Raw genomic sequence first — 25552 nt, forward strand, 5'->3', positions numbered from 1 at the left:
TTCTTTTAACAACCAAATTCTCGACTTTTATACATTCTTTTTTTTGTTCACACACAAATCCTAAAATGTATAGAGTAATAACCCCAACCCCTTTCTTTTTCTCCACCGAAGATTATGTATTATTCGATTAATCTCCACAGCCTGAGAGATGATCTTTAATAACAGACAAGTCAAATAAAATTTTTGTGTACATTTTCTCATTTTAAAGCAAACATGTCCAAAAGCTTGATCCTCAAATCACTTCATCCAACAAAGTATACAAAAAAAAAGTCAACAACAGAAGAAAGGGCTCCTAAAAGTGGTAAACTAAAAGAACATGGCTGCGACACCCTTCTCTTACACCAGTAATTAATTACATAATTGTGTTTGAGAATGTAAAAGTGAGGATCGGAAGAGAGGGAGAAGGACCGGGACAGATGAGGGAAGTACAGTAATATTTTATGCAGATGGCTTATAAAGTAGCACCCACATCTTTGTGCAAATTGACCAACCGGAGGAGTAACAAGTGTGAGGATTCTTCTCCTCTGTTGGCAGTTAAACCACAGCAACGCTTACAGTTCCACCTAACCAAACACAACAAACCAATCAAACTAGTTACCAGATAATTTTTTTGACACCATATAATCTCAACATTTGATTGATTTTATAACAATCTTGGGGATTTTAAAATGAGAAATTGAGAAAAAGAACTATATTCACAGTAGATATGCATGTAGTTAGATTACTTTTAGTAATTTGGTTGTACTAGAAAAAAATTTGACACTTTTACTAGGAACAGAAAATGTTCACAGGTCATTAGGGTCAGGGACACACTGCTTTTTAAGGCCCATAAACACTAGCTTTGTTTTTGGCGATGTGTCACGTTATTACTTTAAATGGTAGATTTGCCTATAACTGGGGATCAGACAAATTCACCAGTTTAGCAGTCTGCATTAAAACATTTTTAATAACAATTTAATTTCTTTGTTAAAAGCCCTTAGGTAGCATATTTTGCTCATATTGTTCTAAACTGAAAGACTTGATAGGAATTAAATCCCAAATGAGTAATTGCACAATACATAACCAAATAGATTATGGCAAAGAAACGTTGTTACATCTTGAATTCACAAATTGATCAGCATGAAATGATCGACTGATGCGGAGTTATCATTTACAAAAGGTAACAAATAAATTCCTACAACCCATAGTATTTCAAATTCTGTTTAAAACGAAACAGTTATTCTACATACAGTCATACTGAGCATTTATTCATAATAGACAAAAAAGGTCTGTCTGTAATTATGAAATTCTTAAATAACTGACCATGAACTAGTCCAAAGATTGTTTATAACTCACAAATCACAAGTTATACCATGGGGGAAAAGAGTAACTGCGTTCATGTTAGGGTATTGGTTGATAATTGGCAAATAAAATAACAAATCGAAAGTAAGACCAAATATGACACAATCTCACAGAGCATAAGACAAGTATATCTCACCTTATTCTCATACATTCTTTTTTTTTTTTGAATATATAACTCCATATATATCATATACATATAAAATTGAATGTAGTGACTGAAAATATCTATCTTTAACAAATTTTAGATGGCGGCAGTATTACCTCAAGGCCACACTTGTATTGGGAGTTTTATTCTCCTGGTTTAGGGCAGATTGTCAGATCCTTTCTTATTTGAACAGGTTGCATTCACATGCCAAGTCAAGTTGCTGCAACGCATCTTATAATCACCATTAACATGGCTATCTACTGTTGAGTTGCAAAATGGTCGGTGAACATACTGTAAATTCCGGGCACTTGGAAGCATTGGCATTGCTTATAGAAGAGGTTTCCGCACTTCTCTTTTCCTTTGTATTCAAGTTGACCCTGCTTTCTAAAATTCAGAAGTCTCTCTCCTGGAAACAGGAAATGTACGCAAATCCAGACAGTGAAGATATTCTTAAACTTCCTCTGTTAATGTGAAAGCAGTCTGTATGTTTGCCAAACCTTCATCATCATCATTTGATTGTAGAACATGGCTATATCATTTGTTATTGTGCAGAAAACCCAGTTAAAAACATGGCCAGTTAAATTTTCTTAGACCTGTAGCTGTAAATAGTAGATATTGCGCAGTAGGTCCACACTCCTGTCCATCATGTTATTTTTACTCTTAGTAGGTGGCAAACTAGTGAATAAACATGGTGGATTTTGTGGGAGTCAAAGATATATTATATAAGGGCTGTGCAATGCTAAATAAAGTGGGTTGGAATCAATGGTGTTAGACTTCGGAATAACTTGAAATATTAATAGTACAATTTTATTTAGTGATGGAACTATATCTTGCATTTTGGTTCTCCTCAACTCTCAACCAAGTGCTTCAGTGCACGTTCGATGTTCATTCGGTGACCCACCCGCGTCACCCCTAACTCTGCCAGATCGTCCTTGGTCAGTGCAGGCAGGTGGGCGCCTTCAATCTCATGCTCCAAAAAGCGGGCACGATGTTCTCCTAGTCCCACACTCTCTAGCCACTCTCCAACGTCAAACTTACTCCACAGTGCTAGGGGGCGCTGTCTGAATGGCCGTAAGGACAGGAGAGGGGCTCCCAGTACCGGTGAAGGGCAGGGGGAGGCGCATGGAGAAGGGGATGGAGAACGGCTGCGGGCTCGAGCACTGGCGCTCCTCATGACGAAACGCACCTCCTTGGGCTCCTGGGGCAAACTTAGACTAGAAGACTTGAGGATTGTGTGATGGTGGTGATGAGGGCCAAATGTACGGACAGGCCCCAACGGTTCACTCCGTTCTGGTGTAGCTCCAGGGCTTGGAGTCCTACGGGTCACTGGGTATCGGCTGCCAGGCCGGATTGTGAAGGTGGTGCCGTAACTCCGCTGAGAAATGGTGTGAAGCTCCCCTAAACTACTAAAGAGTCTAAGAGAGAGAGAGACAGTGAAAACCTAAAAGACAAGTCAAAAAGAGGAAGGTGTAGCTGAAGCAAAAAAGTAAAGAAAGGTAGAGTTTTAACTGCAGTACTATTGGGAAACTACTGGGATGCTAATGTGAGAAGAGGAATGCGGATCCAATACTGTAAACATTGCATTTTTGTGAAAATTTAAATAGTGCAGAGCATGCAGTGAGAACTTAATGCAATAAAATAACAGTTAGAGCAGTTAATATAAAACTGGAGTCCTCAGAAAGGGTATAAAGAATTGGTGCATTAGCATTTCACAGTATTTCCACCACAGCATGCTTTCAGTTTTCATTTTGTAAACATCCGAAACTTGCTGCAATAAACTTACCACAATCAATGCAGCAATATAAACTAAATGTAGATTCAACATTTGTTTAATTTACTTTTTATTAAAAAGCAATTTGATTGGCCCTCAGCGGTACACTGAAAATTCCAGTTTCCAAGGACAGACAGAAGCTGAAATGCCTCCGTTACTGCATAATGAACTACCATAAGCTTTTAAGACAAGCCCACAGCAGCATTTGCAGCTTGATTAACGGCTACAGTAAAGGGTTTAGTGAAAGTTAGTTAGACAAGGAGTTGTTTTTACCCACAGAGCTAAAAACCTACGATTTACTCTCTCCTCCATTCTCCTCACATCTGCAAGGACATACAGACACACACACACACATGTGTGTTATGGAAAGGCAATTTAACCAGGTATGTGGCTAAGGGTGTCAAAAGTCAAGTGGGTGTATTGCTAAATGATATTGAAAGTTGTGTTGTGTTTCATGCAGGTGTGCAAAATGTGCTGCTGTTGTCAAGTTGGTACAATTTTTAACAGGTCTTTCCTACCTGGCACCTCCCACAGGTGATCTCCTGCCGGGGTCAAGAGGCGCTCCCATTGGTGGCTCCTCCCCTAGTGAATGAGTGTCTTTGCTTAGCAACTCTGCCCCCATTGCAGCAGGCCGACTTTCATCAGACCCACCCATTTGGGCCCGGGGGTCCTCCCCCCAGAGTTTGGAACGTCTTTGGAATAGGTAGCGTGGACGGCTGGGGCCTGTGCTGGGTGGGTGTGGAAGCAGCTCACTGTCTGATGACTGTTTAAGCAGTGGGTCCCTGAGATGGGCGGGGCGACCACGCCCCACCCCAGAACGTTGTTTGCTAGCATGAGTGGAGTCTGTGCTCTCTGAAGACAAAGTGGACATGCTGGAGACTGTAGAAACAGTACTGGTGGTCTCCATATGTGGGTCTTCAACCCCAGAGTCTGCCGTAGAATCGCTTGCTTTTCCAGAGGAGGTCTTTGCAATGGATGGCCGTGATCCACTAGGTGAAATGCTTAGAGTGGCTTTGGGTGTTTCTTTAATTAGAAGGCCATTAGCGAAGGGTTGAGGGGGCGGCACGAGGCCTATCTTCCGAAGCTCCTCTCTGGTTTCCTCATCACTGGACGAGAGCAACGCAGAGGGAAGTGTCACTGTGTAAGGCTCCGCTTCCTCCTCGGAGCTCATAGTCAGACTTCGAGCAGTCAGATTTGAGAGGGTAGGGGCAGGAGAAGGTAGAGTGGGTGGGACCGCTGGTGGGGTATGTTCTGTATCCATCAGCACAGGTTGGACACCTTGCACGCTGGGTGGGACAAGTGTCTCTTCCAGGCTTCGTCCAGACCCAGGGCTACCGCTAGTCACTTGGCTTGCTGTTTCTGTGATGCTCACCGGTTCGTCTCTCCAGGAATTAGATGGAGGTGCCTCGAGAGGAGCAGGTGGTGTTGCTCCTCCTTCAGTCTCTGGCCTTTCCACTGCTCGACCTTGAGTGGGCGAAGGTGTGGGCGAAGGTGTAGGAGTGGGTGTATTCCGGCCACTAAGGGCACGTTCTCGTGCAGCCAGTGCAAGAGCTAGAGGTGAGGAAGGATCCAGTGGTCGACCTGTTAGAGGGTGTATAAAAGTGGTGCCCCCTGGTGGTGGGCCAGGGGAAAGCATTGGTGCAGGTGGAGGCAGCTCAGCCAACTCATCCACGGAGTGAGACTGAGAAAGTAAAGGGGTTGTCAGTGGCTCTGTCGCACCCCCTTCTACAGATAGAAAAACGCTGGTCCTGCGTCGGGCCCCTGGAGGTGTGATTCTAGCTCGCTCCGAGAGAACCTGCTGTTGGAACTGCTCTGCTCGGCTGCTATGGGGAATCCGTGACCCTCCCAAAGGAGAGGGGTCTCTAGTAGTCTGAGCAGCGGCTCCCTCCTCAACTGGTCCTTGTTTGACTAATGGGCTCTTTCTACGCTGGGGCTTGGAAGGAGTATAGACCGCACTAAGACGACCTATGTTAGCATATGGATTCTCCACAGGTGGTCCACGCCTACGACCACGTTCAGTAGGAACCACTCCAGAGGTAGGCGTTTGTGGTCTTGCGATAGGGGCAGGCTCCACTGGCAAATGAGTGGTATCCTGAAGAATGATCATGGAGCGTGTTTTTCGCTGGCGGTCTGTCGTGACTGGGCCATGGAGTTTGGGCTCTGCCCCTGGGCGGAAGCTTGAACGGCTCTGGTTGGCAGCGCGAGAAGGGGGCGGAGGTGGAAGAAAGGATGGCGGTGGCCCTGAATCTAGGAAGTAGGGAGTTGGAGGTGGTGGAGGAGCTGTCTGTGGAGGGGGTGGAATACTATCTTGTCTAAAGCTGTCAGTCATTGAGGAGCTTCTTGGAAAGCGATGCTCTCCAATCAGGGCTGAGATTCTTTCATCTTCAGGAGCACCTATAAAACAGTTCTCGGTGAGACTGTGGGTGTATTGTTTTGAACAAAGTTCAGAATTCTGATTGTTTAATAGCCCTTTCTATATCATTGGTTTATGTTTCTGAAAAAGGAATTTGTGTGAATGTTTGTATTTGTGTATGTGCCAAATGACACATTACCAAATGACTTGGTTCTTGACATTCCCCGAGGCAGCTGCATGTGACTTTTGTCCACAGCCAAGGACACTCCTGAACTTACTGGCAAACCCTGCCTCTCTAACAGAGACTACACACAAACAAAAACAATACATGATCAAATACTGGCCAGAATTTATGTCAGAAAATACATATTGCCATGTATAACAAGGGCTCTTGTATTTAGTTTCAATAAAAATATAATAACTTTTATATTATTATAATATATTAAAAACACCTTTAAAAGTACACAATTTTTAAAAATGTTGTATGTTTATGTGTATTACACTCACATTGATCTCAGCCTGTGTAATGCGGCGACTTGTTGGTCTCTGTTTCACAGTGGCTGCTCTGGAGTCCGTTTCCGCAGGACGTGGCCTCATCACTACAGCCGGTTCTTTGGGTGAACATAACATCTCATCCAACTTGTCTGTGAGGGATACACACAGATCCACACACATACCAAAACACTTAATACACATTCTTGACCAATATTCCAGTCCTTCCTCTGATCAAATCACAGAAGACCAATCACAGTCACCAAGTGCACAAGAAAATACAAGTACACAGATCCCATGTGTATAATATACATAGTCTGAAGGAACACTAAAACAAATATACAGCCACAAATACAGTACAAAACACATACATAATAGCTGTCTACAATCCACAAAAAGAAACGCAAACACATATACATACTTTGACTTTACAATTTTTTCGCAGTCACAGGCAACAACACACAAGCTAAATAAACAGGTTAGATAAATCCATCCATGACATCACATGCTAATCAGCATATAGAACCAGTAAAGGAAATCATCAACATGAGACTGGTTTTATATCTTACCTCCCCTCCTTCTCCTTGACGCTTGTGGACAAGAAGGACAAATCTATAGTTCCTGATTTAGCTCATAGATTGAGTATTTGATGGTCACTTTTCATTAGCAATGAATGAGCAAAGCTATCACTGCACAATCATCCACACTCCTTGCACTGCTGTATCATTCTCACGGAAAGAAAAGACATTAATTTGCACGCATTTCTCCATTAGCGTTACTGGGGAAAAAAACGTTCCAACATGTACCGTGCCCTCAAAGATAATGATAACATCTGTTTTAACTCATCTGAGACCTAGCATAACACAAGATGTTGTTTGCATCTGTGTTTATTTATAAGAGCATCTGTCTTACCCAGCTCCTCCAGTTCTGAAGTCATGCTTTTTGAGCGCAGGGTCAGGCTGGTGCTTGCGTCTCTCTTGGGTGGTGGTGGGGCTAATTAATTATCAGGAAGAACAAGAAATGTAATATTTAAATTTAGCAGGATTCTCTAAATCTTGACATCCAGTCAAATAAAAAAAAAGCATAGTCTGCATGCATTAATGAAGTTGAGGACAAGAACCTTTCTTGCGGACGACATCTCCAGTGTCAGGCTTGCGCGTGACAGACACCACCTTCATTACTAGCCGACTTCCACCTTGTCGAATCAGTGATACCACCTGCCTATGTCCCACCTTTACTACGCTCACCCCATTTACCTGACAAATGTGTGGAGAATTAGAGAAAGATGTAACACATAGCCGGTAGAAACCCAGCAGAAGCATAATGACATTCTTCAGTCTAAAAAAGTCAGCATGAAATTGAAATTCACCCAATCTATTTTCTAAATGTATGCTATTGATCTTATTATGAATGATTCACCCTTGCATGTTTAATTTTTTTTAAGAATTGAGCTTGTCATTTTTAATCAATTGGCAGACAACTCTGGTGACGTATGAGATTTCCAAGATTTGTCAAATAATTAAATGTGTTTGCTTTTTAATTACAATTATTAATTTAGGCCAGTTTTTGAAAATATGGTTTGAAAATCACTGCTTTAGCAAAGAAAAAGTTGTGTCTGTCTGTGTGTGTATGTGTGTGTGTGTGTATAAATCAAAAGTATTTTTTAACCTCAATGAGGAAATCTCCCGTCCTTAACCCTGCCCTCCACGCCACCCCTTCCAGGTCCACAGACTCCAGGTATTGCAGGGCAGGAAAAGCAGGAGTTGGTGTGAACTCTTCTATGGGTGTCTCAGCTGACAAGAGAGAGGATTTAATTACTGCATTTGCATGTGAATTTTATTCATGCTAACATGCATACGTGTGTGTGTGTATGTGTGTGTGTGTGTGTGTGTGTGTGTGTTTCAGACCTTTAGCTCCCCGAAGCACAAAGCCAAATCCTTCGCTGTCTCTCTTCTGCAGCGTTGCACTTTTTTCTTCTATAACATAATCGCTGTGAATTTATAGAAATCAATAGTCAGATGTGCTGCACTGCCAGAACTCACTGTCTTCATAGATTCCCCCTCCCATACCCATATACCCATAATCCCCAACACTGGCACCATATTTTGTTTATTCAGGATGAAGGAGAGAGAAAGACAATGGTTGGAAAGACATAATACAATACTACTCATATTATTTCTGCAGTATGTATACTGTGCACATGTATCTCTCTCTCTCTCTCTCTCTGTGTATATATACAGTATGTCTATGTGTGTGTGTGTGTGTATACCTGTAAGAGGTATAGTTGTCATAGGAGCCAACAGTGTAGTGCCTAAAAAGTCTCTTGGTGCGATCCTCTCTTGTCTCTGAGAAAAAGATGTTTGGCCACATCAATAACAATAAGATCTGAACGTTAAACTGCAGAATACTTTCAAATAATGCTTCTGAATGCAGTTGTGTGTGTGTGTGTGTGTGTGCGCACTGACCTAGTCGGGGGTCATATTGTCTCATCTGGACTTCCTCTACACAGTGAGCAGGAAACCAGCCAGTTCGTCCTTTAACTGAGCCTTCCCAGAATCCACCTTCACCTATGCTTAGCACTGGTGGAGACACGTATAAACCATTTTATGCTGTATTTGGTATATTTACCTGGATGGATGTTTATTCAACTGCAGGCATTTCTTGTCCCAGATATTAAAACTAACTTTTTTATTTTAATTTTTTTTATTTATTTAGTTACTTGAAGATTACATTAAATCTGTCTTCGTAGGCACTTTTTACCAAGTCTTCATTTAGTTTTGTTACTTTTCGAAATGCCTTCAAGTATAAATATTATTGTTTTACCCTTGTTCCAAACCAAGACATCACAATTTAATTATATATATATATATATATGAAAATGATGATTATATCAATTCTTACACAAATTAAGGCCCTCAGTTTTTTTCTCAAATGTTTATACTTATTTACCAAGGTGACAAGAATATACTTTGGATAAAATTTGAGATGTAAAAAAACTAAATCGGAAAAAGATTAAGATTTTGCATAATTTCCAATCAATCCATAATTTTGTCAAAATATTTTTTGAGAGTGTATATAGGAAAAAAACAAACAGCTAGCTTCTGCAAGACAGTTGGCCATTTTATTTCTAATTTGTTCATGATGGTTCAATTCTCCTGTAATGCATGTATATTCACTTCTGAACACAGAGTAGACACATTCAATAGACTAGAGAATTTATAAAAGTCGACAGGGCCAAAAGAGCCCATAGCTGAAGAACTATTCAGAATGCCACAAACTGTAGCAACCTCCAGCATAAAAATAATGTGATTATTATTAAATTTTTTTTGCTGCATCTTGAACAGAGAAGCTGGCTGACTGACCTTTGACCCTCTCTCCTCGGTTGAGTGTGATCTCACCCTCGCCCTGTGGATTGTGGGAGCTGACAGCAATGAAGGTTCGGCCAGGCACCGCACTGTACAGCCGTCGCTTGGGCCCTCGAGACACAGCAGGAGGACTCGGCTCTCTCTGTACAGGACTGCCAGGGCTGCAAACACGTGTGCAGAAATTATTAACAACCAGTTGATATAGTCTTTTATGTCAGGTAATCAATACTTTATTATTTATTATAATTAACTATTTTAATATTTAAAATTTAATTTATTATTACAACTATCAATTATAATATTCATATTTCACATAATTATGAGCATGAGTTTTTACTCCCATTATAAATGTTGCAACTGAACTTCAATCACCATGCATTTTTGTTGAATGAAGAAAAAGCTACTTTTCTGATTTATTCATAAAATTTAATGTAAATAAAAACAGCAAATAATTAAATAAAACAAAATGAAATCTAAACTTTAAACTTTAAGTTTATGGAAAGGAGCAGTCTGGGCTTGAGGCTAATTAACCCATTTTGTGTTCAAATAGAAAAAGAATAAAGAATATATATATATATATATATATATATACAGTGGGTACGGAAAGTATTATTGATTAATACTGGAGAATTCAAGGATGACAATGCACCTGAGGTGCAAATAATAATATATATTTTTTTAAAAGAGCAGTCTGTACAGGTTGCTAAAGATCTCATTTTGTGTTTAAATAGAAAAAGCAAAAAAAACAAATGACTCGCACCCGAGGTGTAAATAAAATGCAAATAATTTAAATAAATAATTGCAAATAAATTTCAGCAAAAATAAAAAATGAGATTTAAAAGAAATATTTTATTTATATTTATTGATTTATTGGAAAAGAGCAGTCTGGCATGTTGCTAAATATCTAATTTTGTGTTTAAAAAGAAAAAGTAAAAAGACAAAAAGGTTTGGAGACAAATCAAGGATGACTCCACACCTGAAGTGTATAATAATTCAAGCGAAAATTAAATAAAAATTCAACTTAATTTTATGGAAAAGAGCAGTCTGGGCATATTGCTAAATATTTAATTTTGTGTTAAAATAGAAAAAGAAAAAGTCATTAGTTTGTAGAAACCTCTCTTTAATGCTCTACAAATCAAGGACGGCTCCGCACCTGAGGTGTCCTCCTGAGCGGGTGTGTCTCCTGAGGCTGCGTGTGTGAGTGTGAGCTGCCTGGGGGCTGCGCTGGGACGGGTTGGTGTCATCAGGCTCCAGCGGGGGCAAGCTGCGAAGTGAGGGGGCCGGAGAGGGAGCTGGCAGACTCTCATCTAGAGCATTATCACTGGCCGATCGCATCAGAGAGCGACGTGGGGATACGCAGACCGCGTGCCGCCGAGACGAGTAAGAAGGGGTCTCCCTGAAAGGCACTTTTACAGGAAGACAGCAACATATAAATAGTTATGCAACATGAGAACACAGAGCCGACTGACATCTATATTGCTGTATTACTCAGTTTGATTTGAGAAATCTCCATGCTTGTAATATAAAACCATGTACATTTTTGGAAGATATCGGACATGCACATAACAAAAGATTCACACCACACACACCAATTATGGAAAAGGAAATAATGCGTGTTTGTGCTGTAACACAATTTGGCTCTTACTACTGCACATTATATTTATTAAAGTGCACTTTTATCTTTAAACATATATATTTACATCCGAGAACCATTTGGAAATTGCAGTCCTTTTAATATTCTGCTGTGTCATTCAAACAAAGCACATTTTTAAAAGCGCCATAGAAACAGTGTTTATTTTCTTCCATCCCAAGTTGATTTTTCCAGACAATTTTATTTTAATACACACCTGGATCAAATTCAGCTAAGATGTGCTGTTTGCTAAGAAAATAGTAGCCTAAATCATCGAAACATTAAATGACCTGCTAGACCAGAATGACCACTTTAATGGATTCTCGAAGAATCCTATCAGTTGTGAATAAAACCCATATTCGCCTATCGAATGGATCAAGAATGCTCTCCAGGAGGCTGGAACGGATATATCCAATCTATCAAGAAGAAAAAGACTAGCAGAACAGATTAACCTGTATCAGGCTGAGATAGAGAGGAATCACTCATAACCTGATGACTAGCATCCCATCTGTGAACCACGGAATGGCCTAGAAATGTATGGCTGCTGTTTAAGATTATATGTAATAAATCCAATTAATTTTGATTGAAATGGTCAGTTGGAGGTCGTGTATGGGCTGCAAGTCCTTGATGGCTCATGGTTTATGAATGTAAATACTTTAAATAAAGTCAGTCTTTAAAGGGGTCATATCAAACCTCAAAAACCTAAAACATATCGAAATAAAGTAATTTAGTTTTTCATCACCAATTTCCACCTTTATAATTAAACGTGCCGTTTTGCTAGTGTACCTTTAACACTTCAGATGTAAATGGCCTGTATAGGTGATGTTGATTTGTAGGTTTTGTGTTAATATACATTTGTTTATAGGTTTAAATACCACTTGCAGAATCGGTAAGATATTTAACATTTTTAATGAGAAATAATAATTAAATAAAAAATTCTACTACTACTACTACTACAAATGATCATTATTATTAAGAATAATCATAAAAAATAATAATAAATAAGAGAAAGATTAACATTTTTATATAACAACCCTTGGTTCTTAATGTGTGTTGCCTCTTTGAATATCAATAATTGTTTATAGTCTTTTGTGGTAATTGTGAATGAGTCGCCGGTTTGTCCATGTTTACTAAATCCATTCAGGTACAGCAAGTTCTATTTTCCCCAGCATGCTCTGAGCAACTGTGGTTGAGAACTCAAACATGTAATTATGTATTGAGTGACTGTTGACAGCTGAGTGAGTCATGCACAACTATCACAACAGGTGACAGACACTGATGCTTGAGGAGGCAACACACAATTCAGTTACTGTCTTGTGAAATATATTTAAATGTTACGGTTACTGTATGCACCTTCTTCAAGGGCATTCTAAAAATAATGCAATTTATTATCCTTATTTTTATGAATGCAACTTCCTCTGATTTATACGAGATTAATGGTCTTTTTAGACTGGGAAGGACTTTTTTAGTTTTGAAAGATACAGCAAGTTTTTAGTATACTGAACGAAATTTGATTCCTCATGATATGGCCACTTTAAACACACAAAGTTTCACGTCAAATCTGCAGGGGTACAGAGCCACAACCTAAAAAACACACACACACACACACACACACACACACACACAAATTGGGTGTGAAGCGGGGATTGCACTGGTGAGTTAATCAAATACGTCATGAAGACCGGACAGAAAGATCAGCACATGAAACACTCAGATTACACAGAAATTACAAACAGATGACTCACAGATTACATCACACAGAGCATGACTGAGATTTACAAAGAGAAACACACACAAATCATAAAGAGATTAGCCCACATACACTAGTACGACAAGTACTATAAATACATCACTTATTGTAAAGTTAGAGCGCTGATAGGAACAGTATCTAGATCTTGCACAATCAGACTGACTGTCTGAAATTTAAAAAAAATATGCATTTATGGATTGTTTTGACACGCTGTGATAAGGTTACTAGATTCACACTGTTTCATATGATCATACACTCTTATGTTGTCATTTCTGCTTTTACTCTGAAAGGAGCGCTCGTGCCATATCCACTAGACTAAATAATTAATTGAGGTATTATCTGAAATGATACTCAATAATGGATTTAAATTAGAGTGAACTGATTTCATCTAGACAACCCACGAAAACGTATTATGGTTTTGTGGTGCCAAGTAAAATAGACAACTCACCAACATCTGAGGTTTTATGAATCTTGATGATTTCTGCCAGGTCAAAGTTCCCTGCAATGATAGCAACCTACCAGAAAAAAAGTATGCAACAAATTAAGGAATAGTAAAGGAACTAGAGCTTAGCCAAAACATCAGCTAAAAGACGCTTTATACCTGAAATGCTGTTTGGTTGTTGTAGTTCTTGATTTCTTTATTTGCTCCTCGAAACAGGAGAACTCTAGCACAGCCTTCCTGTAGATATTGCAGAGGGAGCAAAGAAAAAGGTGGTGAGTGCAAGAGAAAACATGAGAGGAGATTATAGTTATAACACCCTGTAAATGCATATGTTTTTTATGTGATTTGATGCCCAGCTGAGTTTAATAACTACAGTGCCGTGAAAAGGTTTTTGCCCCCTTCCTGTTTTGTTTATTTTTTGCATATTTGTCACACGTAAAAGATTCAGATAATCAAACCAATTTTAATATTACGCAAAGATAATGCAAGTAAATACAAAATGCAGTTTTTAAATGATAATTTCATTTATTAAGGGAATAAATGAAAATACTAAGAATAAAAGCTGTCCATACCTACCTGGCCCTACGTGAAAAATTAATTGCCCCTCCTCTTAAAGGACCTGGGTGACTTGTCATAACTGATGGAACCATGAATTCTGCTTTCTATCAGAAAATCCTGAAGGAGAATCTCCGGCCGTCAGTTTGTGACCTCAAGCTCAAGCATACTGGGTTTATGCAGCAGGACAATGATCCAAAACACACCAGTAAGTCCACCTTTGAATGGCTCAAGAAAAACAAAATTAAGGTTGTGGAGTCAAAGTCCAGACTTAAATCCGATTGAGATGCTGTGTCATGACCTTAAACAGTTCATTCATGCTCAAAAACCCTCCAATGTGGCTGAATGAAAACAATTCTGCAAAGAGGAGTGGGCCAAAATTCCTGTGAAAGACTCATTGCCATTTATCGCAAACGCTTGATTGCAGTTGTTGCTGCAAAGTGTGGCACAACCAGTTATTAGACTTTAGGGGGCAATTACTTTTTCACGTAGTGCCAGGCAGGTTTGGACAGCTTTTTTCCCTTAATAAATGAAATCATAATTTCAAAACTGCAGTTTGTATTTACTCAGGTTATCTTTGTGTAATATTAAAATTAGTTTGATGATCTGAATCTTTTAAGTGTGACAAATATGCAAACAATTAAAAAAACAGGATGGGGGCAAAATCTTTTTCACACCACTGTATATACAATTGCAGTGAAATACTAGCTTACTGCAATATCTTACTATATATTTTTTAAAGAATGTAAAACAGAATCCATCAAAGGTGTGTTCCCTGAGTAAGCAATAAAGGCAGCACCTTCTTAAAATATTGGGATGAAAATATAATCTACAATAAAACAAATACTAAGAATAAAATCTAATAGTGTGTTCCATATGTCAAAAAAAATATATAGTTTTAAAAAAATGTTGTAAACAGTGAAGTTTAATGAAATGTATGTTTGCATTAGAAAAGACATTTAGTTTCAACCTTCATGTACCAAGAAAATACATTTCCAATCTTACAGTAGCCAACATTTAAGCTAAATGCAAATGTGGATAGAATGAGTCAAATTGGTGGAAATGGATAGATGAATTAAGTAAACAACTTACTCACTTGGACGACATCAAAATGTCACAAATATCGACACTATTTGTTCAAACTGAAGCATTTGCATTTTTTTAAATGACAAATTATTGTTTTAGTCTGACTGAAATTGAACTTGTGCATGTTAATGTACTTGAAGGATGACAGATGATGTTAAAAAAATGCAGTTATTATCACTTCAGGTTAATTTGTCCCACCGGCAGAGGAAGCTTCAGTCGGGTGCAATTACAGCATTCCACACAGTTCGCTATAGTTACATTTCACCCATTTTGACATATGTAGCAGCTCATCCTCATATTTTATGCATGGGTGTACAAAAATGCATACTACATACTGCATAGTGTTTACTTTAAAAATGGTATGAACACCCATTATTTTTAGACAGCATAGCTAACGTGTGTGTATTTGTGGGTGTGTGTACCTGGTTGTAGAGGGCACACAGGTGTAGTGCTGTGTTTCCTGAGGCATTCTGAGCGCTCAGCTCCGCTCCATAGAATAACAGGTGCTCAAGGTGCTGCACGTTTCCATGACGACAAGCCTATGGTACAAAAACACACACACACACACACACGCTCCGATCACCCACTGCTGCAGGTGTAGCAAACAATAAAAAGGATATATTTAGTCTCGCTGAAGAATGAAACTTTAAGCTACGGGAGATTTTCTTCCCTTTACGTTTAATGAGTTCTGAGCATCAGATGAGAAACGCATCTTCCCGTTACCTGATGGATCTCCTGCCAGCCGTTCTCGTCGCTGTAGCCCAGCTGGGCGTGATCGTACAGCAGCAGCTCGCAGCAGTACGGATCTCCCCCAACCATGGCACTGTGGTAGAGGGGGGTGAGCCCACGACTGTCCTTATAGTCTGGAGACGCCCCCAGATCCAACAATGTCTGCAAATAGCACACGAAATATGATGGACATATGTGCACAGACTCCCAACAGCTTATGATGAGTTGTATAAGGATGAGTCTTTCTTTGGATTGTGCGTGTGGGAGGGAAAGTGCCTCAACTCACAGTCAATGCTACGTGGTTGTGCGTTAGGACCGCTTTGTGCAGCGCCGTCAGGCCGTCTCTGGTTCTGAAGTCCAGATGGGCTCCGCCACTCCTCAACACCTTAATCAGTTCGGCACAAGTGTCCAGCTGGGCCACGAGAGTGAGAGGAGATTCTGGAAACATCACACATGCAGAGATGATTAAAAATGCTAAATGTCAAATCCGTTTCAGTGAATAAATGATTGACTCATTTTGTCGAATGTCCTTGCTGATTAGAACTGTCCTAAATTTACATTCATTAAAACATCCTAAATGCTAATCAAGGCAAACTTTGAAGGAATAGTTCACCTATCCTTCATGCCAAATGAAAATTCATGTTGTTCCAACCCTTTATTATTTTGTTTAGTCCATGAAACCAAAATGAGATGTTCGGCAGAATGTCCAAGTTGCTCTATTCTACACATTGAACGTAAATTGAGAAATACGTCTCTAATCTCCAAAAAGCACCCTAAAAGTATCATAAAAGTTATAGATTGTATTACTTCAGAAATCATACGATAGATTTATGTGAGGAACGGACCATATATATATTTCTGTCATGACAACTCTCGGAGGGATTGGCATGGTAATCTACATGACAGTGTTAATTTATTTGGTCTTGGCGGAATAGATCTGCTACGCTGCTGCTGCAATACAATCCTCAACATGCTGCTTGCTACTGCCAATACATCCACAACATGCTGCTGTGAGCATGTAATAAATATTGCTGCTGCAAATATAACATACATGAAATAACCCCATAGCATACATGAGCCACCTCGTAGCAGATCTATACAGGTGGAGCTGGGGAAGGTGGAGGGTTTCTGAAGCAAGCTGCAACTGCTATGGCAAGCACTAGTCATATATTTGAATGTTGAGCAGCGAGCTCATTGGCTACCGATACAGGAGAGGACCAGTCAGCTGTGCCATGTGATAATGATGTCATTACGTCAGATTGAGTTAGACCTATCGGACTGCACCATCAGAGTTTCATGCCAGAACTATATATACAGTATATATATACACAGTGTATATATATATATATATATATATATATATATATATATACTCTAAAGTACTCACCCCCACTCTCAGCATCATGAAAGTTGGGGTCCAGCCCTTTCTCTAGAAACCTGCAGACCTTGTCCACACATCTTTGTTGAACATACTCCATAAACTTCTTTAGATTGGCCTGGCAGCAACATAAATTAGTGAAATACAAGGAAGTGACATACAACATTCACAACACAAAGTTGCCTGTTATTTTTCATTCAGAAATATTGGTTTTGGAGCAAATGGAGCACATACAAAGCAGTTAGCCAAGTGGTTAGAGGTTATTTACTTGCATTTAAATAAGTCTTAAAGGTATAGTATCAGAAGAGTCTGTACAATTATAAGACTCAAAAACGACAAAACCTTGACTAACATAAATGGACTTAGAATAATGAATGCAATCAAACTGTGTGTTATGGCACTTTTAAAGGTGCTGTAAATTCAAATTATTTCGCTAACTTCTGCCATTTTGCTAACCTGAACCACATGACCTCTACAAACCCATCCTTTAAAGACATGTCAGCAAATGCAATATCAGCAAAACTGAATGCACTAAATGATTCACAGACAGAGCGTGTTTCTAATTAGCTAGTTTTTAAAATTTGGCTTTTAAAAAGCATGGGCTACTCCCATGACTCTATTTGGTAGTCTAGAACCGTCACAGAGAAACATGCAATATTCTCAAGACCAAAACAAATAGCTTACAGCATGTTTTAGATAACAAAAAAATTTAATGGGAAAGTTTCAGGTCTTAGAACAACAGCTTTGTGTATAAAATTATACACTATTGTTCAAAAATGTGGGGTTGGTAAGATTTTTTTATGTTTTTGAAAGAAGTCTCCTATAAGCTCACCAAGGCTGCATTTATTTGATAAAAAAAAATGAATTAATTAATAAAAGTAAAGTAAACGTGTGAAATATTATTACAATTTTAAATATTTTCTATTTTAATATTTTTTAAAATGTAATTTATTCCCGTGATAGCAAAGTTGAATTTTCAGCAGCCATTACTCCAGTCTTCAGTGTCACATGATCCTTCAGAAATCATGCTAATATGCTGATTTGGTGTTTCAAAAGAACAGCATTTATTTGAGAAATATTTACTAACATTTTAAATGTCTTTCACTTCTGATCAGTTCAATATTTCCTTGCTCACTAAAAGTATTTTTTAAAAATGAAAAATATTTGTACCAACCCCAAACGAACGGTAGAACATGAATGTTAAATGATACCTTGGTATGTAGTTTGGCCAGTTGCTTGTCATCTACATGGCTCTGAGTGTAAACACGCCTCTTGTAACGGAACTGAAGTCACACAAATGTATTGAGGGGTGAATGAAAATAACCGCAACATGGCCCAATTATATAATAAGTGAGAGCTCTAAAGCATTTTGGGATACAGAAGGATGTTTATGTGCACCTCTAGGTACGGTACAGGTGTGACCGTAGGGAATGGATACTCCCTGAGCAATCTCTCCTCATCGAGGAACTTTCCGGCACGCCCGTTAAAGGCAGGGAGGTAGAGGCCATAGTTAAGCACATCGGTCAGGCTTTGTGTCAGAGTGACCAGAACTTGCTGCTTACAAACCCACACTGGAGCCTCAAGGTCCAATCGCAGGCATTTCTGGAAGAACACATATTACAAACTCGTCATATTCCTACATGAACAAACAGTATTTTTGCTTTTTTGGGGGGGATTTATACATATTTTATTTTATAGACTGACAAACTCAGTCAGGATATGTTGCAGGCTGGATTCGAATCTACATTACCCATATGAGCACCAAGGCTTAAAGTGACTGGAGTACATAAGCTAACTGCTGTGCCATGGCTCTGACTAGGCCAGGTAGGTTTAATCATTCATGTACAATTTGAATCTTGCTCCGTCATCAAGTGTCCTGAAATGCCACAATATTTACTGCAGCAAATAGTTCAAAACTATAAGAAACCCGATTATCAGTCCAATACATATTTCCTCCAATAGCACCAGGCTTTAGACTTTACTTAAGATCATTTAAGAGATCAAGGCCTGTACTATTTGTTCTCGAATGTTTATTCATAATCAGTCAATGAGAAACTGCTGAACTCATGACATCTTTCTTAAACTAGCTGAAAGTAAAGTGAAATGGTGTTTGTGAGATTCACACTGCAAAACTAACGCCATTTAAAGGAATAGTTCACTCAAAAATGACAATTTGCTGAAAATGTACTCGCCCTCAGGTCATCCAATATGTAGATGAGTTTGTTTCTAAAAGCTCATCTACATCTTGGATGGCCTGAGGGTGAAAACATCATAATAATCCACAAGTAATCCAAACGACTCCCGTCCTGAACATCTTGAGAAGTGAAAAGCTGCCTGTTTGTATGAAACAAATCCATCATTAGTGGTTTATAACTTCTTTAAACATCAAATTTCTTTTGGACGGTTTTGGCTTGTAAACAGTGCTTGATCTGTGTTTATTTTTGTAATGATTCAAACGAGACGGCTTTTTAACTGGAGAAAGCAATATTATGGATAGAGGACTTGCATTTTAAATGGAACCAACAGTCTGAAGTTAAAAACATCTTAATGAAGGATTTGTTTATTACAATCACACAGCTTTTGACTTCACAAGACATTAAATTATGTACTGGAGTCGTGTGGATTACGGTGATGTTTTTTCAGCTGTTTGGACTCTCATTCTGGCAGCACCCATTCACTGCAGACTGCAGAGGATCCATTGGTGAGCAAGTGATCAAATGCTAAATTTCTCCAAATCTGTTTTGATGAATAAACAAATTACATCTTGGATGGCTTGAAGGTGAGCATACATTTTAAGCAAATTTTCATTTTGGGGTGAACCCTTTAATATTTTCTGTTCACAGGTTTCTATAATGTGAAAAGAAGAGGGTGAAAATAAGGACCATAATAGAGGTGCAAGATACAAAACTCAACGTCAAAGTACCCCTGTCGGACATAACCTCTGACAGAAAGCAGGGAGTTATGCTCGATGCTGAAAAGACTGTCAGAAGAGCAAGGTATGTCTGCAGTTTTGTGTTTGACAGAATTATGGAAACATGTTCCACATAACATCAATTAGAAGTGCAAATTTATTCAGCAAATAAAAAAGTCTACTTTTGGATGACACTATATATGCAATCGACATGCATGCGGCATCTTTCAGCACAAATGACTGTAGATCCCTTGTGCAGAAACATGCGTGCATGTAGACGACATGCTGTAAGCCTCTGTCACACACCCCTTACTCCCACGCAGAATCAACAACTCGGTCTGTACCAATCACTGCCACTCTCTACTCCTGTGCTGCAGTGCAGCCATTTCAAAGAAAATAGTGAGGCTGCATATGCATATGAGAGCACACTAAAAGGAGGGCTCACCGTTTGCTGCAGATCAGGGATTCCGATGCGGATGACAACTGCATTTCCCTGGAGATCCTCCATAGGTTCGGAGGTAGATTTAGTCCCAGGAGAGGCCCGAATGCTGTCATCTCCGTGGTTACCGTTGGTAGTGGTGTGTTGTTGCCGCGGCCGGTCGAGAGCCTCATGTTTGCCGTCGGCAGGTGGACTGATAGGCATGCTCTGGGAGAGAGTGTGTGTGTGTGTGTGTGTGTGAGAGAGAGTGTGTGTGCGTTCTGCTCAACACGCCGGCCTCACAACCCTACAAAACAACATACACCCATCAAACTCATTCTAATGTATGGGTTGTGAGATCTGATATTACATTTACCTGTATACTAGTAAGAAGCATGTGCTCAAAGGGTGTTATAATATGCACGCCGTGCATTTGTGGCTAATAATGTCAAAGTGTGACAGGTATGATGTCTTTTGTAAGCATGGAGATGACATTTTACCACAAATCAAGATAAAATGATGGGATGACAGAGTTTGTCAGAGACAGTGAGAAAAGAGAGAGAGAGAGAGGAACTCCATTGGTTGTGAGTGGTTGCCATGGACACTGTGAAGCAGATCCACTTGGGAATAATGAAAATTGAGGGAACCCTGCATCCCAAGTTACCATGGCAACTCAGCACTTTGCTGGTTCTAGTGCACTACCACTTCCTCTTTAGAGACAGCTGTGCACACACACACACACACACACACACTCACTGTTGGTCCCTCTTTGTTTAACACATCACAAGCAACAAACCACTGGCACTTTTGAACTCATGACACCCATTTTAAATAGTTAACCCTATGAAGCATGATTTTGTGCACTACAAAAAGTAATTTTCATGTTGCGTCCAAAGCATCATAGGCAATTACTTTAGACCGATTCCCATAATTTTATATGTCTGTCCTGTTTATATGTTATTGTGCATTTATATATGACAACATTCCAAAAAATGTTTGGTTCCCACATTAAGTTTTGATTATAAAAAAATTGCCTAAAATGAACATTCCATGAATGTTATGAATTGGTTTTCAAATAAATAACCCAAGGGAAACCATACACTAACGTTAGGGGAATGTACTGTGTTTACCTGGTAAAGTCAACATGTCTGATGTACCTACTGTATGACTAGTATCTTTTATTGCATTGGAAATATGTCTTGCCTAAAATGAACATTCCATGAATGTTATGAATTGGTTTTCAAATAAATAACCCAAGGGAAACCATACACTAATGTTAGGGGAATGTACTGTGTTTACCTGGTAAAGTCAACATGTCTGATGTACCTACTGTATGACTAGTATCTTTTATTGCATTGGAAATATGTCAGAACTCTCTCAGAATACACTATTTTGATGCAACAAAAATATGGGAATTTTTATATGTTATTGTTTTGAAGTGAATTTTTTTTGCATGCATCAGAGGTATAAAAACCTTTTACATTTTCAGCCACACTAAGAATCAGTGGAGGAATATGCCTCATTCTTTTACCATACTATTATCACAGCTGGCCACATGTAGCCGTCCACCTACTCACTCATTCCAATGCAATCACACACAAGCTAAAACATTTCAGACACTCTTGACTATTGTCCACAGAGACAGAAGGGAAGTCCTCTATTACGTAAAAGACATTGTCACAGAGAACATTAGATGGAAAATCCAGCAGAAACCTATATTAACTAAGATCTGAGATGGCATGTTACACTTGAATCCAATTAAGACATTGAAATATTAAGGTCTTGATCACTAATAATCACTTAATTACTTGAAATTATATAGAGATTCTTTCTGGCAATTGTTGTAACCAAATGTGTGTTTTCAGAATAAGTTGCACAAAAGTTGCCATTCTTTCAAGTCAGCCTGAATGAAGGAATAAAAAATAAAGAATCAACTCCCACATATTCCTACTTACGCACACACACAAATCCGTAGCACCACTATAATTTCTTTAATCTAGCACTGTTACGGTCTCCAGAAACTTCCACTAGACCTGTTTTCATACTATGCCCTTTTGGCTTTGTAATTTACTTCCCGTGACCTCAGCCCAACTTCCTGCCCTTCTTCCTGGCTGGATTGAGCCGAGGCTCCTTGGGATGTTTTTGCAGGAAGTATAGGAAAGGCTGCATGCCTCTGATAACTCCACTCTTTCCTCAGGCGATACAAAAACTCACCTCACACACATGAATGTGGAACAGGAATAAAAGCTACTGACACCCACACTCCTTCCTACAAATCTCACACACATGCAGTTACAGAACAGTAATGTTTCTATTTCCACCGCATATTAGAAGGGTGTCTAACGCAATTACAGGAATGTATGATATAGCACTAATATTGTAGTATAGTTCTTTAATGCTGAGTATATCAATATTTGAAATCACATATGAGGCGCTGTGATAGATGACAGCAGCAGAAAGTCCTGATAGATTTCATTTCCTTTTGATTTCATCAGCTCAAGGAGAAATCACATGAGCGTGCTGCTTCTGTTACATAAGCCACACCTTGACGTCTGGATCTGTGGGTAAGAACTTGACTGAAGTTATAAGACTGTAGCCGTTCTTAAAATCTTTGAGATCTCCTTCTGAAATATAGGAAATGCATTCATTTGGATTTGGGGTAGTGTGACAAATATCATGTAAATAGTTTTTTTTTGTTTTTCAGCATTTAGCACAAATTCAGCATTTTTATTTATTTAAAAGTTAAATTTTTTAGTATTTGGTTTGTCGCTCTTTTGTTTTTTTAGCACACAGGCTTTGTGTCAAACTTTATGATCATATTCTCCAGCATGATTTGAGATGATCCACAGAGCATCTTGAGCATCAGTGTAGGAACATGCATCTGTAAATCTGTAATTTACTTATTTGACAGATTATTATAAAATTATTGGTTTAAATAGCATATTTAATTACAGTTTTTCCAAATCTGTGGATATTTGTGGACATCATATTGTTTTTTAAAATAATTTTTAATAATCCTTTGCAGCTCATTTAAATGGTCCTGTACTTTGACAAATTATTTTTGAATATACTTTTAAATTTTAAATATACTTTTAGATCCTAAAAGCATAAATATTCTATGCAATCTCAATTATAAAAACTGAAGGTATGTCAGAAATGTCATGCATAATAATTATGCAAGAATACAAATTTTGAAGTATAGCTACCATATTGAAGCAAAATGCTTGAAGTGTCATGCCAACAGCCTATTTCCTAAATTTCTTTTACACCAGGACTTCAGTTAAGATATTTCTGACCAAACAAGCAATGTTTCAAAGTTTTAAATGCATATTAAATAATACATTTAAAATAATGCAAGTCATTTAGTTTGGCTTATATTCTCCTAAAGTCAAGTTTCAAAGTAGCAATCCCCTATTTCAAATTCTCCTAAATGCAAAACTTCTGCCTAGAGTAACTACACACTCAGTTTCTCCAACATTCATCATTGCACACGCAAACACTCACAAATCCTCTTTCTCCCTCACCCTCCCGCTTTGGGGCTCTTGTCACCTCGGTATACAGATCCAGGGACAGTATGATCAGCCAAAGAGTGCTGTGAGCAATAATGATGTGTGTGTGCGTGGGCGTCTCACCTCATCGCCGTCTCTGTTTAGAGCCTCAGTGCATCTCCATATCTCAGTGTGAGAATTCACATGCTAAGAGATGTCACTGCATCCTAGTACCACTGCACCTCTCCAAGTCCTCGCTCATCACTATGGCAACCAGAAAAATGGTTCACCAGGAAACTTTGCCTGCTTTTAAAGGGCCAAAGCATAAATCTGGAGCGAGCATCCTCCTGACGGGTGTGCAAAAGGCTCAAGGCGCGCTCGTGCACCGAGCACCACAAATATGTTTAAAGAAAGGGGAGATTGAGAAGCAGAGAGAGTAAATTAAGAAAAAGAAACAGAGAATATGATGGCTTAATGTGTGGGCGTTAGGGCTGAATAGATTGGCCTCAGTCACGACAGAAATTAGGACGTAAGAGAGCGACAGGTAAAGAAGGTAAGAAGGCTGGGGTGACGTTCGTTTGTTCTGCAAAATTCACTCTATGCAAATCAGAGATTTGGCTTTGCCTGAGGAAGACTTGTATAGAGTGAACGTAACCCTCATTCACACATCAACGTGCAAACACACAAACACACACGCATTTTGCCTGTTAGGAAAAAGTGTTCTGTAATCCCTGTAGTGATGCCCAATGAAAATATCTGCATCTGCAGAGGTGCGCTGACTAAACATGACACACAGAGAGCCTGAAAAGACACAAATTACTCTCATCTTCCAACAAACATTCATTTAAACATCCTAACACGCGCACACAATTCACCCAAGGATATGTTGGAAATCATTAAAACTTACCTAATAAAACCAGGGCACACATTCCACACCATCTCGACTTCCTCTACGAGGGTCCGTCTCTGCTCTGTGAAAGTGTATAAGTGTGTTAATGTGTGTGTTTGGAACGTATGTGTGTGAGAAAGAGAAGAGAGGGAGAAAAGAGGAGAGATAGAGGGAAAGGGAAAGAGAAATAGAGGGAGAGAGAGGGAAAGAGAGAGAGAGAGAGAGTGCGGAGGCAGAGAGAGTGTTACTGTATGACAGGAATGCTCAGCTCAGCCCACACAGTGCAAGCATGATACACTGACTGTGTGTGTGTGTGTGTGTGTGTGCGTGCAAGAGAGAGAGTATAGAGAGGTTCAGTCTCCCACTTCTTTGCGTGGGCAAGGCCTGAATCTCACTCACAGTCTCTCTCTTCTCACTCTCTCTCAACAGCTATTACAGGAGAACAGCAGAACTGGATGGTAAAAAAGGGGATTGTGAATGAGAAAGCCTGGGGGGTGGGAAGAGAGAGGAGAGGAGAAGAGAGAGAAAGAGCCCCGCGATGGTCTCGTGGCTGATTGGTTCTGTTTTATGACATAAAAAGTTTGTCAGCAAAATCCTGTAGCATCAGAAGCAGCTGATGAAAGGTTCCGTGATCGCCATGGCAACATGCCAGATGTAAACATCAGCACGGTTGCGTGGGCATCCACGACAGTCACCACGTCCAAGACAATCACAACAATACGATCCTTACGAGAAGTCAGGGTAGTGGCATATAATTATGAAATATGCACGCAAATTTGATACAGACTGAGACTGAGTTGGATGTAGAA

At 39.3% G+C, this 25552-nt stretch overlaps 1 protein-coding gene and 1 long non-coding RNA gene across 5 annotated transcripts in view; one reads left to right on the top strand and one right to left on the bottom strand.

Annotated features, from left to right (window-relative positions):
• Positions 1–9550, top strand: part of LOC107580792 (uncharacterized) — a 21806-nt gene extending 12256 nt beyond the window's left edge. Inside the window, exons 2-3 of one of the 2 annotated variants that reach the window (XR_001608709.1) lie at positions 6168–6256; positions 9490–9550. This is a non-coding gene — a long non-coding RNA (uncharacterized lncRNA). Of the gene's footprint in view, positions 1–6167; positions 6257–9446 lie in introns of both variants that reach the window. The other variant, XR_001608708.1, reaches the window with a different exon arrangement.
• LOC107580703 (SH3 and multiple ankyrin repeat domains protein 3-like) lies at positions 146–24836 on the bottom strand. Of its 3 annotated transcripts, none has more exons than XM_016266363.1 (24): positions 23999–24172; positions 20394–20673; positions 18436–18639; positions 18249–18320; positions 17047–17155; positions 15946–16097; positions 15654–15821; positions 15353–15469; positions 13449–13526; positions 13296–13362; positions 10621–10873; positions 9465–9628; positions 8568–8681; positions 8372–8447; positions 8010–8092; positions 7771–7895; positions 7223–7358; positions 7015–7095; positions 6672–6692; positions 6118–6254; positions 5810–5915; positions 3776–5651; positions 3551–3580; positions 146–2901 (listed from the first exon to the last, which is right to left on the bottom strand). In XM_016266363.1, the coding sequence occupies exons 2-24, from the start codon at positions 20589–20591 to the stop codon at positions 2334–2336; spliced, it is 4935 nt and encodes a 1644-aa protein (XP_016121849.1). In that variant the 5' UTR covers positions 20592–20673; positions 23999–24172; the 3' UTR covers positions 146–2333. The 3 variants fall into 3 exon arrangements, with proteins under 3 accessions (XP_016121849.1, XP_016121854.1, XP_016121860.1); XM_016266374.1 differs by lacking the exon at positions 23999–24172 and adding an exon at positions 24762–24836 and having other exon boundaries at positions 2833–2901; positions 3535–3580; XM_016266368.1 differs by lacking the exons at positions 3551–3580; positions 23999–24172 and adding an exon at positions 24762–24836.
• Positions 24837–25552: the final 716 nt, after the last annotated feature.

The sequence above is a fragment of the Sinocyclocheilus grahami genome, unplaced genomic scaffold (genome assembly GCF_001515645.1).
Source record: "Sinocyclocheilus grahami isolate Dianchi unplaced genomic scaffold, SAMN03320097.WGS_v1.1 scaffold33.1, whole genome shotgun sequence".
Lineage (NCBI taxonomy): Eukaryota > Metazoa > Chordata > Actinopteri > Cypriniformes > Cyprinidae > Sinocyclocheilus > Sinocyclocheilus grahami.